Source organism: Nicotiana tomentosiformis, chromosome 2 (genome assembly GCF_000390325.3).
Source record: "Nicotiana tomentosiformis chromosome 2, ASM39032v3, whole genome shotgun sequence".
NCBI classification, from domain to species: Eukaryota; Viridiplantae; Streptophyta; class Magnoliopsida; order Solanales; family Solanaceae; genus Nicotiana; species Nicotiana tomentosiformis.
Window position 1 is genome coordinate 183,172,570 of NC_090813.1, and position 13,434 is coordinate 183,186,003.

Genomic DNA, 13,434 nt, shown 5'->3' on the forward strand with positions numbered 1-13,434 from the left:
GAAAAAAAAAAGTAGTTTGCCTCCTCTTCTTCTTTTCTTTTATCAATAAATCCTAATAAACTACATTTTTGTTTTGGCATGTAACCTAGGGAATAATTTTTGAACAAATGAACGTCTACTAGTAGCTAAAAGACTTGTCATTCCCAGTTGGTTTCTCGTGTTTTCTTTAACTTACCGCGAGTTTAAATTGACATTAACGCAAGGAACATAAAGAGAACGAGAGAATGTCAAGATTATTAAGTATTTTTATAATATTATTTAAAATCATGTAAAAAACATATGGTAATTAATTATGGTTATGTACTAATAATTGTAGTTAAATAAAATGACTTGTATCATTTATTTGTGGGTTGGGTATAAAAACCCGATGGGGTAAGTTTTTACCGCCAATACATGTTCCAACTTCCAAGTATCATTCTAGTTTTTAATAGTAGTAATAGTGTTAGTCTTGTATTTTTTATTTTTTTATTCTTATTATTATTTGAGTATTTTTTTTGATTTTTTTATTATTTGGTTGTTAGCTGGTTGTTTTGCTTCGATTTTTTAATACTGTATTGTTGCTGTGTTCAAGTCACATCAGAGATGACATCTTTGTTATCCTATAAATCCTTCTGTAATGAATCTTACCACACAGACGTGGAGAGATACATTTGTGCTTAGTCTTTCTCCTTTTTTCCATTGACGATAATAAAACTATAGGAAAAATGGGCAAGCTTTATATTTGCAAATATTGAAACTTCTTATTTGTAAACTAATATTTACAGATTAGTTTTGTCGAATGTTTTAACTTCCACTTAAAATAATAATAATAATAATAATAATAATATTACATATCACAAATCTTTAACTTTCACAAAAGTTCTGTTTTCTAAACAGTGTGTGAGATAAGTTTTTAGACCACCAAGAATTATAATAGGATATGATCCCTTATCCATAACTGAAAATATCATATTCGAGTTTGAAAATAGAAAAAATTGTGATAGCGAGCATTTTCCTTTAATTAATTTTAAACGATAAAGCATTCAATGAAGATCAATTGTATATATTGGACACCAAATAAAAGAAATATAATTTTTTTCAGAAATTATTGCTGGTAAAATTTTATTTTTATATACTCCTCCTCCCATTCTAGGACAGTAAACTTTCCTCATCATTTGTCAGTCTATCGTGTCTCCTCTCTTTCAATTCCACGTGCTATTCAAGAACCAAAGAGCCCCAAATTCCTCTACTATCCGCTTGCATAAAGAAACCCCAAAAGTCAAAAAAACCAAAACAATCCCAAAATCCCATCATCTCAAAAATGGGATCTTCATTCCAAAGAACGGTATCCATTTTCCTAGCTTTCTTCCTATGTTTCATCCAAATTTCTCCCATTTATTGCGAGGAAAAAGTGTCATTGACTTTGTATTACGAAAGCCTCTGTCCTTATTGTTCCAATTTCATTGTTAATTATTTACCTAAGATTTTCAAGAATGGACTCATTGATGTTGTTGATCTTAAGCTTGTTCCATGGGGCAATACTAAGCTTCAAGCAAACAACACCTTCAAATGCCAGGTTCAATCTTTTTTTCTCTCCCTATATTTCTCTTTTCAGTTCCACACAACTATAGCAGAGACAGATTTACCAGTTCTAGTTAGTGGGTTTAGATTGTTAAATTTATGCAACTTATTACTCCCATTTTATGTGTTGTTGTTTGACTAGGCTCAAAGTTTGATAAAGTTTTTCTTTTTTTGAAACTTGTTTTACAGTATAAAACATGAAGTTTATAGTTAAATTATTTTCTAAATATAGAAAACATGAAGAGTATGACAGTGAATTGGGACTAGAGGTGGCAATTTGAGCCCAAACTCATTTGACCCGCCCAACCCACCCAACCATGGACTGGTCGTTGACTCTCCATTTGTTGAACTCAGCTCATCTTGACCTAACCCATTTCAGCCCATCTAAAGTTGGCCTTATTTTTAGTCCATTGATCCATGAGTAACATTGCTAAAATATTTATGATTTTTTTTTTGTTTGATATGTTATATATGACCATAACAAAAGAAAAAAAGTCTTATTTAATAATTAAACAATTCGTAAGAAAACAATACACATTAATTAAAGCTTGGTGAGAGTTGGGCGGATGGGCTATGGCCCAATATTTAGCCCAACTTGATCCAACACATCTCAGCCAAGTTACTTTTGGGCGGGTCATATTGACTCAACCCATTTTGACCTACCCAAAATCAGCCCAATCCACTCATTTGACACCCCTAATTGGGACATAGGGAGTAGTGCTTTTGCATGTGTAGTTGTGTACTATCGTTGAACAAAAAGCAATGAGTTCAGCTGACCTCGTTGAAAAGGGCTAAATCTAGCAGATCCATAATTTAAATTTGTAGGTTCTGAGTCAAGAGAGTGGCTTCCGAAATGTATATCTATAACTCAATCTTTACTTGTTTTTATGCACATATGTATAAGGTTTGATCCCGAAACATTGGGGTCTGCCGAACCTGCGAACCCATTGTTATATATGTATGTGCATAGTATGAAGCATACTTAGAGATTTATGAAACTCTTTTTGTCATGGTTGCAGCATGGTAAAGCTGAATGTTTTCTGGACACTGTGGAGGCGTGTGCAATTGATGCCTGGCCAGATTTGGTAAGCTACTGATCAAAATTGTACCTTCTGGTCATTTGTATTTTTCTGAGCAATTCACACATAGTTCAGCTATCAAAAAATGATTTTGTGATTTTACTATCATAGTGGGTGTGGCTATGTCCTCTTTAGTGCAAGAAAGGTAGTTTGTTGACTTTACTGTTATACGGGATTTGGGGCTTAAAGCCAAATTTTAATAAAACTTTACTCGAAAGTTTCAAGCTCATACGTTGCAAAACAATAAGCTTCACTTTTAGTCTTTGAATCCGCACTAACTTCTACTAATTTCAATAAAGGCTTATTTGTGGAGTTTAAAATCTTATTGCTTTATACTTTCAATATGGCTTTCTCAACATGTTTGCGATGATGATTTTAAGTGTTAGACTAAGTACACTATCTTTTCAAATTTTCCATCGCTTAGTATAGAAGGAGAAAAGAGTGAATATATACGTTGTACTACTCCAAGGAATGATATAGCTTTTGAACAAGATAGACATGTCATAACGTACGAAATTTAGATTATAACAACCACATGATGTATAAAATGCTCTAGAATTTATATCGAGTAGTCTTCTTTGTACTTCCTTGGTGTTTTTCCTTCATACTAGTCCAAAAAATGTTCTCCTATACTCGAAAGGCTATTCTTATTTCCGAAAGTAATACCCAGCCATCAGAATCATCATTAAAACAAAATTTTCTTTTTCTTTTTTTATATAAATATTGTATTTTTCATCAAAAGTACTCAATGTTTAAAGAAAAATTAATTCATTACTAGTAAAAAATGGGGCCTTCATTATTTTGGGGCCTAAGGCCTTTGCTTTAGCTGCCTTATGCTAAAGCCGGCCCTACTTAAACTACGTTAGAGAGACTTGATAAATGGCAAGTAGCTGGTTACTTCCATATCTCACTAACGAGGCTATTCTAAATCATAATTTCATTTTTATTGGATATTTGATGCAGAATGAACATTTTCCTTTCATTTACTGCGTGGAAAGTCTGGTCTACCATAAGAATTATACCCAATGGGAAACATGTTTTGAAAAGCTGAATTTGAAGGCAGAGCTTGTTAAAGATTGTGTTGGCAGTGGGCAAGGGAAAGAGGTTAGTTCTTTTGAATTGATTTAAAGCTAATCCTGTTCTTTCTGTTTCTCTCTCTTTTGTTTTTTGGGTGTTATTGTGAATTTTTTTGGTAAGTTGGTATTATTTCTGAGTTACACTGCTCTAAAGATTTCACTTTGGGTTTAACAATTCTAAATCTATTTGAAAGTTTAGATTTCACAACATAATGTGCAAAAGAAAAAAAGAACTTTGGTTTCTATTTTTTCTGCTATATGCTTAATTATAGATGTTGAGCATATGAATATGAAAAAGAGATTCTTCTCCGATCGACTAGCTAGCTTTGAGAGGAGGACAAGCAGCATTATGCATCTATCTAAATAGAAGTAATTGAATTTTAAAGTGTTTCTTCACAAATATAAGGTTCAGTAGACAGTAATAAAAAAGAAAGAAAAGAAAGCAAAGTATTACTACGTGTTATGTCTTAATAGTTATAGCTCCACCCTTTTGGATATAGCTCCTCTTTCTCTCTCTTGGATATGCCCTTCAATGTGTTGGAAAAATAGTGCACAGAAATAATACAATGGTAAATTACAAGAATAACAACGGACATTGGAATGCGGTAATCGACGAGAATAAAAAGAAAAAAAAGAACACCAATATTTTAATGTGGAAAATTTTTCTCAATAAGGAAAAAAATCACGGACCGTGAGGAGCAAATAATATCCCACTCCGAATCTGAAAGGGAAAAGAAAAAGGGAAATGGAAGGAGAAAGATTCAGGCATATTCACAGAATACTACAACAACAACAAACCCAGTAAGTTCCCACAAGTGAGGTATGGGGAGAGTTGTGTGTACGCAGACCTTACCCCTACCCTAGGAGGGCAGAGATGTTTCCGACAGACTCCTGGCTAAAGACAAGATGAAAAGAAGCAGTGGCAACAAGTGGTAACAACAACAAGATATTAAGAAAATAGAAGCGAATGAATGCAATCAAACAATAGGTTTAATGCTACCGTTCTGAGAAAGAAAAAGAGAAACGCTCGACTGCCTACTAAACTTTCACCCTAATTCTCGGCCTCTACATCCTCCTATCATGGGTCATGTACTCGGTAAGCTCCAGCTACGCCATATCCTGCCTAATCACCTTTCCCAATACTTCTTTGGCCTACCTCTATCCCTCCTCATACCCACCGAGGTAACCTCTCGCAAATCCTAACTGAATCATCTGTGCTTCTCCTCTTCACATGCCCGAACCATCTCAGCCTCGCCTCCCGCATCTTATCCTCCACGGGAGCCACTCCCACCTTTTCCCGAATAACTTCATTCCTAATCTTATTTAACTTGGTATGCCCGGACATCCATCTCAACATCCTTATTTCAGCTACTTTCATTTTCTGAACATGAGAGTTTATGACAGGCCAACACTCCGCCCCATATATTAGGCATATACACAAAATAAATGCAAAAAAAACGAAAAAACAGTGAATAATAGCAAAACCATGAATTTTGTTAGTTTTCATTATTGTGGAGCACCAAATAATTGCTGATAAATCTAAAATATGTTTTCTAGAGAGTGTAATACCAAGGAGTTTTACGCTTGGTAGCCTCGAGTAAATACTCAAGAGACCACTGTACACTTTAAAGAAACAATTGTCCTTTGATTTACTCACCTCACTGTAGTACTGCTCGCACTCTCTGTTTTGCCTCACAAACTATTTTTCTTCACTTGTGGAATTACACCGAGTATGTTGTTGTTATTGTTATCTTTTGGATTGAATGATCAAAATAGGAATGAAGCACCCATTTTATATGCCAAAAGTAACTTGGCCTCCAAGGATATATTAAACAATAAAAGAAAAGGAAAAATTACTTGAGAATGGGATGAACCTGAAAAATCTCCCCATACAGGCCTATTTACTTGAATGAGATTACAACGTACTTCTAGTTGGAGTGGATCGAAGCTCTTTGCACAACTCAAAGTCGTCTATTGGTACCTCCTCCATCAAGAGGACTTCTATTGCTGACTATGGTGGTTTCAAGAGACAAATTTGAGTTGTGCAAAGAACTTGTTGGGATGTGCTCCAACTAAAGGTCTGTTGTTACCTCCTTTAGTTGAATGGGTCTTGGGGGGGGGGGGGGGTTGAGGGGGTCTGTGGCGTCCATTCCATTCTCAAGTTGGCAATAGACATGTTCAAATTTTTCATATGTGCTGGAGGCCAATTCTTGTTAAAGTTGGCAGAGGCGTTTGAGTTTCTGTGGAGATTTTTTTCCTTTTCTGTCGTTTAATTTTTCCTTGGAGGAATAGAGTGCTTCATCCATTTTGATCATCCAATCAAGAACGAGTAAGTCTCAGACAAGGCGTGAGAGAATTAGTCTGTGAGTAAAAATAGTGTGTGTGAACGGTGTGATAGTGAAGTGTATAAATCAAAAGACTGTTGTTTCTTCTGATTGTTAGTGGTTTGTTGAGTGTTTCGACCGAGGCTACCAAGTGTAAAATCCCTTACTACAGTGATATTATTTGCTTCTCTTAGGCCGTGAATTTTCCCTGGGGCTTTCCACGTTAAAATCTTGATGCCCTTGTTTCTCTTTTTATTCTTGTATAAAGTATCTCAGTGTCAATTGTTATTCTTGTAATCACCATGAATATTTTTTCCGTGTGCTATTTTCCCCCACATTTCATACAACAAAGTTTTGGAGACTAAGCCAGCTTTGGTCAGCAATTATATTAGACTTCTGGCTCTTGGCGAGTTTGTGAGTTTATTAAGGCTTCTCTATTCATTATGAACAGATTGACAGAAGAAAGTAACTTTCTTCAGGATGAGTTTCTGTTCCTTTGTGACAACGCACAGTAACATTTAAAGAGATTTGGAGCCCGTTCTCCATCTTTTTTTTTTTCCCATCGTCAGATTTCTTTATAGAATCATTCTTATTTCTCTGTTTCTCATAAAGCAAATGCATGGATGTCGTTCCTCACACCTTTCACACATTGCATTATAAGTTTTCACTTAAGAGTTGAGTAAGGGGGATTAAGGTACCTTTTGCCTTCTTTGTGTCCGTAAAATGATTATCTGCTTCTCTGTCCTGAAGTTCATTGTTAGTTCCTATATGCTCCTGTATTTTAGGTTATCCAGGTAGCTTACGATATAAAATTTAGGTAACAAGTTCTTTGGGATAGGAGATTTCTTGCTGTGCTGAGACCGTAAAGGATTTAAGTTTTTGAGATTAATGAAATTATCTAGAATAACTTGAAAGCTAGTCCTCGGCATTCATCTGTTTGGCTTGAAATCCAACAACAAAAGAATCATTAGCTTTGGAGCTTATTGGAAGCGAACTTGATTTGTAATGAACTTTGATGGAACAGATTTTATTTGGTATGATGTTTTGTTCGTATTGTAGTATTCTTATATATGTTCTGTGAATTAATGTTACTTAAATCTTATTTGCAGCTCGAACTACGCTATGCAGCCGAGACAAATGCCCTTCAACCTCCTCATAAATATGTGCCGTGGGTGGTTGTTGATGGCCTACCGCTTTATGATGTCAGTTTCCTTTTACTCTACAATTCAGAACTTGCATTTTGCATTATGTAGCGCTATAGTCCTTTCCTAGCAGCTTTTCAGATTATATTTTTGTCTTCTTTCCCGCATGCCCACCAACAACACACACACACACACACACGCACACACATTCCCCCAACTCCCACCCGCCCCGGCATTGCCTGGATAAAGATTTCATAACTATAAGAAAGTTGCCAGCAAATTCACTATAAGGAGCAGACTTCAGCCTTCTGAGTTGATTCAGAGCTTTTTACTTCTGAAATTGCCTTCTGCTCTCAACAGTTCATCAATAGTCTTTTCTATATCTATCTGCTTTCTGAGTTTTGTTTTGTATGGTTTATAACTAACGTAAAATGACCTCTACACCCGGGGGAGGGGAGGGGGAGGGGAGGGGGAGGATGGAAGTTTAGTAGGTGATGGCCGTGATCAAGAAGTATGTAAAGCTCAGAAACCACCGGTTACGGTGCTGTATGAAAATTATCCTCTATGACGATATATTTCCTCGTTGCAGGAGTACATGGACTTCATGAGCTACATCTGCAAAGCTTACAAAGGAGCTCCAGTGCCAGGTTGCAGCTCAACTGTCAATGTCATTAAAATGGGAAGGAAATTTACTCCTTTCTGTTTAATGCATACAGCCACTTCCAAGTTATCAACTATAGGTTCAGCTATTACATCATGGATGAACCGCGTTAATCTGGCCGCGTCTGCGTAATCCACAGGCTGCTCTATCGCGCTGAGTATAATATAGAGCTCCTTGATGCTGGTTCATTTTATTAAATGATGAAATACTGTAGTTGGTTAATGCATTTGTAAAATACTTATCATGATGGATTATAATGAAGGTGCTCAGTCCTCTAATCAGCGGTTTATAGGTAATGTTGTAATATGAGAATTTGGTTTAATTTGGGATGTGGGAATAGAAAGTATGGATTTTTATTAAGTTGTCTACATGAAAGCAGCCATGTCTCTCTAAGCTTGCATTTATTAACAGAGGCATGTGTTGTGGGCAGCCCGGTGCAGGAAGCATCCTGCATTCATGCTGGGTCCGGGGAAGGGCCGCACCCCTAAGGGGTATGATATAGGCAGCCTACCCTGATGCAGACATCAGATTGAACCCGTGACCTATATATTAATATAGGCAGTCTACCCTGATGCAGACATCAGATTGAACCTGTGACCTATATATTAATATAGGCAGTCTACCCTGATGCAGACATCAGATTGAACCCGTGACCTATATATTAATAGAGGCATATCCAAGAGCAAGAACACGTGACCTATATATTAATAGAGGCATATCCAAGAGCAAATTCTGTGAATTTAGAATGAGGTCATCTTATTTTACGCGCACATTTCAATCTCAATCTTTCGTACTACTTTCCATATGTATCTACTGAGGAGTGAGGCTACCCTAAATCTAAGACTAAACTAAAACCATGTATTTTTTGCATTCCGCAATATGAAGAGTATATTCTGACATACAAGAGTATATATTTGTTTAAGATATTCTCTTACAAGGAATTGCAATTGTTGCACATGATATAATGTGATGAAACAACTTATTAAGCAGATAAATAAAGAGGAATAAATATTTAGTAACAAAAACTTTGTTACTGAATATTCCATTGGGACAAATGGAATATTTATTATTATTATTATCTGGAGAATCCAACTTGATTTCCTAGCTTGTAGCTACAAAATTAATGTTAGGGGTGATCACATTGATAATAGATCTTGGATTAGCTTTTAGATAAACTATAATTCACGTGGACTTTTTTTTATTCGTATACAAGACAGCTAATTATCACATTATTCCAATAGAAAAAGTCCCATGCAATTATTAAAATTAGAGTTTTAAACTCCAATTCCTTCCCAGAAAGTCAAAAGCCAAAATGAGATCTTCTTTCCAAAGAAGTGTATCCATTTTCCTTGCTTTCTTTCTATGCTTCACCCAAATTTCTCCCATTTCTTGCGAGCAGAAAGTGTCTTTGACTTTGTATTACGAAACTCTCTGTCCTGGTTGTTCAAATTTCATTGTTAATTATTTACCTAAGATTTTCAAGAATGGACTCATTGATGTTGTTGATCTTAAACTTGTTCCATGGGGCAATACTAAGATCCAACCCAATAACACCTTCAAATGCCAGGTCATCCAAGAATCTTCTCTCTTGCTTTTTATGTTTCTATATTTATGAGTTAGAGTTGGTAGCTTGTTATATCTATATATTTTATCAAAAAAAATTTGCATATTTATAATGGTCAAGAAAAAGTAAACAATGGTTCTATCTATTTTTGCGCTATTCTTTCGCCCATTTAAAGTTAGAAGAATTAACCTTAAAAGTTGTTAATCCAACTAAGAACAACCGACGAATGTTTAATTCATGTATAATTGTGAATAATTAGTATATAATCTATGTATACTAGCTAGAAAAATAAATAGTAAATCCGGCCAACTATTGTGTAAATATCCCTTTAAGTTATGTTGTGATACTTATATAAAAGCATAGTATCAAGCTCCAAGGCGAATTCAGGATTTAAACTTTATGGATTCAACATTTAAAGTTTTTAGCATTGATCTCATTGTATTTTTATAGTTATGAGTTCATATCTACTATGTGTTGCAATTTTGCTATATTTTTACACATAAATCTATGTTTTGCGTCGAAAGTACTACTTTCAGAAAAAACCAGTGCCGCAACGCTGCATCCGCCTCTGGTCAAATTCTGTTGAACAAAAACAATGAGTGCAGTTGAATACGTTAAGGAGGGCTAGATCTGTTTCTGGGCTATAGTTTGGTTAATTTAAGTTATATTGTGGTTCTTATATGTGTGTATGCATAGTATAAGCACACTTAGAGATTTATGAAATTTTCTTTGTGATGGTTGCAGCATGGTCCAGCTGAATGTTTTTTGGACACTTTAGAGGCTTGTGCAATTGATGCCTGGCCAGATTTGGTAAGCTACTAATCGAAATTGTACTTTCTGGTCATTTTGTATTTTCTGAGTAATTCACACATAGTTCAGTTTTCATAAAATGATTTTCCAGTAGTTACTTTAACGCGAAAAAGTAGTTTTAATGACCTTACTGTTGTAGTGGACAAAGTTAATCAAGCTTAAAAACATCACAGTTTGATTGAAGATATATGTTTACTTCTAAATCATAATTTCATTTTCATTGGATATTTGATGCAGAATGAACATTTTCCTTTCATTTACTGTGTGGAAAGTTTGGTCTACCATAAGAATTATACCCAGTGGGAAACATGTTTTGAAAAACTGAATTTGAAGGCAAAGCTTGTTAAAGATTGTGTCGGCAGTGGGCGAGGGAAAGAGGTTAGTTCTCTTGGTTGATTTAACGCTAATCCTGTGTTTCTCTTTCTTTTTTTCGAGCATTTCATATGAAAAAAGAAAAATTTCTTCAATCAACATGTTCATTTCTTAAAAGGATTATTGGCTTCTCTGCCCTAAAGTTCATTGTTGAGGTCTTATCTGCTCCTGTTGTTTTGTCAAAATCTGATCTAAGTGGCCGGTTAATGACATAAAATTTAGGTAACGAATTCTTTGGGCTAGGACTAGGAGATGTGGCAGCTTGTTTTGAATTTGTTATTGTAACCCTATTCTTATGACGCATGAGAGTAATATAAAGTTGGGGGTTGAATCAAATTAGTGAAGAAGTTCAAGAGAAAAATGCTAAGTATTAAGTGGTACAACTACTTCAGAAATTTCTTTAGAGGACAAAGTTCAGTCACCATAGCATTGAACTCATTATATTTTTATGCTTATCGGAAACGAATTAATCTGGCAATTTGTCTTCAATTGGCATCTTAGGTTGTTCAATTGGCACCTTAGGTTGTTCTTCACTTTGGCTATGTTTCGTTGCTGTAACCTTTGCGTAGCTTTGTGTATCAGAACTCGCAGCTAATTCACCTTTAGATTGTACGTTTGCACTCAGTTCTAGCTTCTTAGCAGTACCCCTTGCAAATCCCAAGCTCAGTGACTGAATTTGGGTTGCAATTGGAGTAAATACTCGGTGTTCATTTCCCTGTCCAAGGGTTTCAGCAATAACCTAGCACTCACTGTAACGAGCAGTTGTTTGAAAGGTCTCCCCCGTCTAACCATGCCTATCACACAGACGACGCTTGTTAGCTTAATAGAGAGAGTCGACAACAACTTTATTTAGTTAACGTGTTGCTTTCTTTATCAGTGTTATTATTGTTTGTTCTCTAGAAGTTTCTGAACCTTCACTTTGCTCCACCCTCTTGTATATGCTTCCTTCCTATTTTCTTCATGCAAAGATATTTGGATGCTAAGCCAGCACTTTGCGAATCATTTGGATAAGTTTTTAGATGTAACTATGTAAATGATATGATGCAACTCTTGGATTTTGTTGACTTGTTGTGTTTTTCTTAAGAGTCAAGTCTTTGTACAGTTTTGCATCCTCAGGCTTTCGGTTTTCTGTAAGTTGATTAAGGTATCTCTACTCAGTAATGGAGCGTTAGGAACAAATAAACAGAAGGAAGTACCTTTCTGTTCGATTTGGAGGTTGAAGCGAACTTGATTTGTAAACAACTTTGATGGAACAAATTTTATTTGGTCTGATATTTCATTTCGTATAGTAATATCTTATGTTGTGTGAATTAATGTTACTTGATCTTATGTGCAGCTCGAATTACGCTATGCGGCTGAGACAAATGCCCTTCAACCTCCTCATAAATATGTACCATGGGTTGTTGTTGATGGCCAACCACTTTATGATGTCAGTTTCTTTTTGCTCTATATTTTCTGAACTTGCACTTTGCATTCTCTAGTGTTATATTCCCATTCGTTCTGGCAGTTTGTCAAAATATGTTTTTGAGTTCTTTCTCGCATGCACACTGACAACAACCTCCTCCCCCGGCTCCCGGCCCCGGCATTTCCCTGGAAAACTAATAAGAAAGTTGCCAGTAAATTCACTTTAAGAAGGAGCAGACTTCAGCCTCGGGGTTGATTTAGAGCTCTTTAACTCTAAAATTGCCTTTTGCTCTCAATAGTTCCTCAAAAGTCTTCTCTATTTTTGGTAAAGTTGCTGCAATGTGACCAGGAGGTCATGGGTTCGAGCCGTGGAAACAGCCTCTTATAGAAATGCAGGGTAAGGCTGCGTACCATAGACCCTTGTGGTCCGGCCCTTCCCCGGGCTCCGCGCATAGTGGGAGCTTAGTGCACCGAGCTGCCCTTACAATTTGTAACTATTGTATGAAAATTCTCCTTCTATGACAATAAATTTCATTGTTGCAGGACTACAGGGACTTCATAAGCTACATCTGCAAGGCTTATAAAGGAACTACTCCGATCCCCGGTTGCAGCTCATCTGTCAATGTGATTAAAATGGGAAAGAAAATCAGTCCTTTCTGTTTAAAACAAGCAGCCATCTCCAAGTTATCAACTATAAGTTCAACATTTACTTCATCGGTGAATCGCGTTAAGCTGGCTGCATCTGCATAATCCACAGGCCGCTCTATCGTGTTGCTGCATATAATATACCAAGTTCTTTGATGCTGGTTCTTTTTATGAAATGCATTTGTAAAATATTTATCATGATGGATGATAATGAGGGTGCTCAGTTCTCTAATCAGCTGTTTATAGGAAATGTCGCAATATGAGAGTTTGGTTTAATTTGGGATGTGGAAATAGAAAGTAAGGATTTTTATAAGTTGTCTACATGAAAATAGCCATGTCGCTGAGTCTGCATTTTAGCAACTATAAGAGGCAAATTCAACTATAGTTTATTCTTTTTCTTTTGCGTATATGTAAATAGTTCAAGCTGAAAACGATGGATTCAATAGAAGTGTAGAACTAACACAAAAAACCGGCTCTCATGGTTTTTGGTATTTTTAAATAAATGAAACAGTAGTTAATCCAAGGATATCATTGAACCATTCTTTACGGTATTTTTCAGATATCTGCGATTAAAATGCTCTCATGGTTTTTGTGTTGTTATACTTTATTTGCCTATCAGTTCACTATAAGTTGCACTAAACAATTTAAAACTCGTGGTTCCAAAAGCAACAAATACTTGAAACAACTTGAGAGCCTCACATGCCTTCAATACTAACCAATTAGTTGAGAAATCTAAACATGAGCAAAAGGAAACGTTTCTGTCACGCCCCAGAACCGGGAAGCGCGACTGGCGTTCA

The 13,434-nt window shown here is 35.9% G+C and overlaps 1 protein-coding gene across 3 annotated transcripts; it reads left to right on the forward strand.

Annotated features, from left to right (window-relative positions):
* Positions 1-1,140: 1,140 nt before the first annotated feature.
* LOC104087376 (gamma-interferon-responsive lysosomal thiol protein-like) lies at positions 1,141-13,033 on the forward strand. Of its 3 annotated transcripts, none has more exons than XM_009591810.4 (5): positions 1,141-1,555; positions 2,580-2,645; positions 3,603-3,743; positions 7,149-7,241; positions 7,771-8,202. In XM_009591810.4, the coding sequence occupies exons 1-5, from the start codon at positions 1,301-1,303 to the stop codon at positions 7,972-7,974; spliced, it is 759 nt and encodes a 252-aa protein (XP_009590105.1). In that variant the 5' UTR covers positions 1,141-1,300; the 3' UTR covers positions 7,975-8,202. The 3 variants fall into 3 exon arrangements, with proteins under 3 accessions (XP_009590105.1, XP_009590102.1, XP_009590103.1); XM_009591807.4 differs by lacking the exons at positions 2,580-2,645; positions 3,603-3,743; positions 7,149-7,241; positions 7,771-8,202 and adding exons at positions 10,151-10,216; positions 10,454-10,594; positions 11,925-12,017; positions 12,536-13,033 and having other exon boundaries at positions 1,143-1,555; XM_009591808.4 differs by lacking the exons at positions 1,141-1,555; positions 2,580-2,645; positions 3,603-3,743; positions 7,149-7,241; positions 7,771-8,202 and adding exons at positions 9,116-9,409; positions 10,151-10,216; positions 10,454-10,594; positions 11,925-12,017; positions 12,536-13,033.
* Positions 13,034-13,434: the final 401 nt, after the last annotated feature.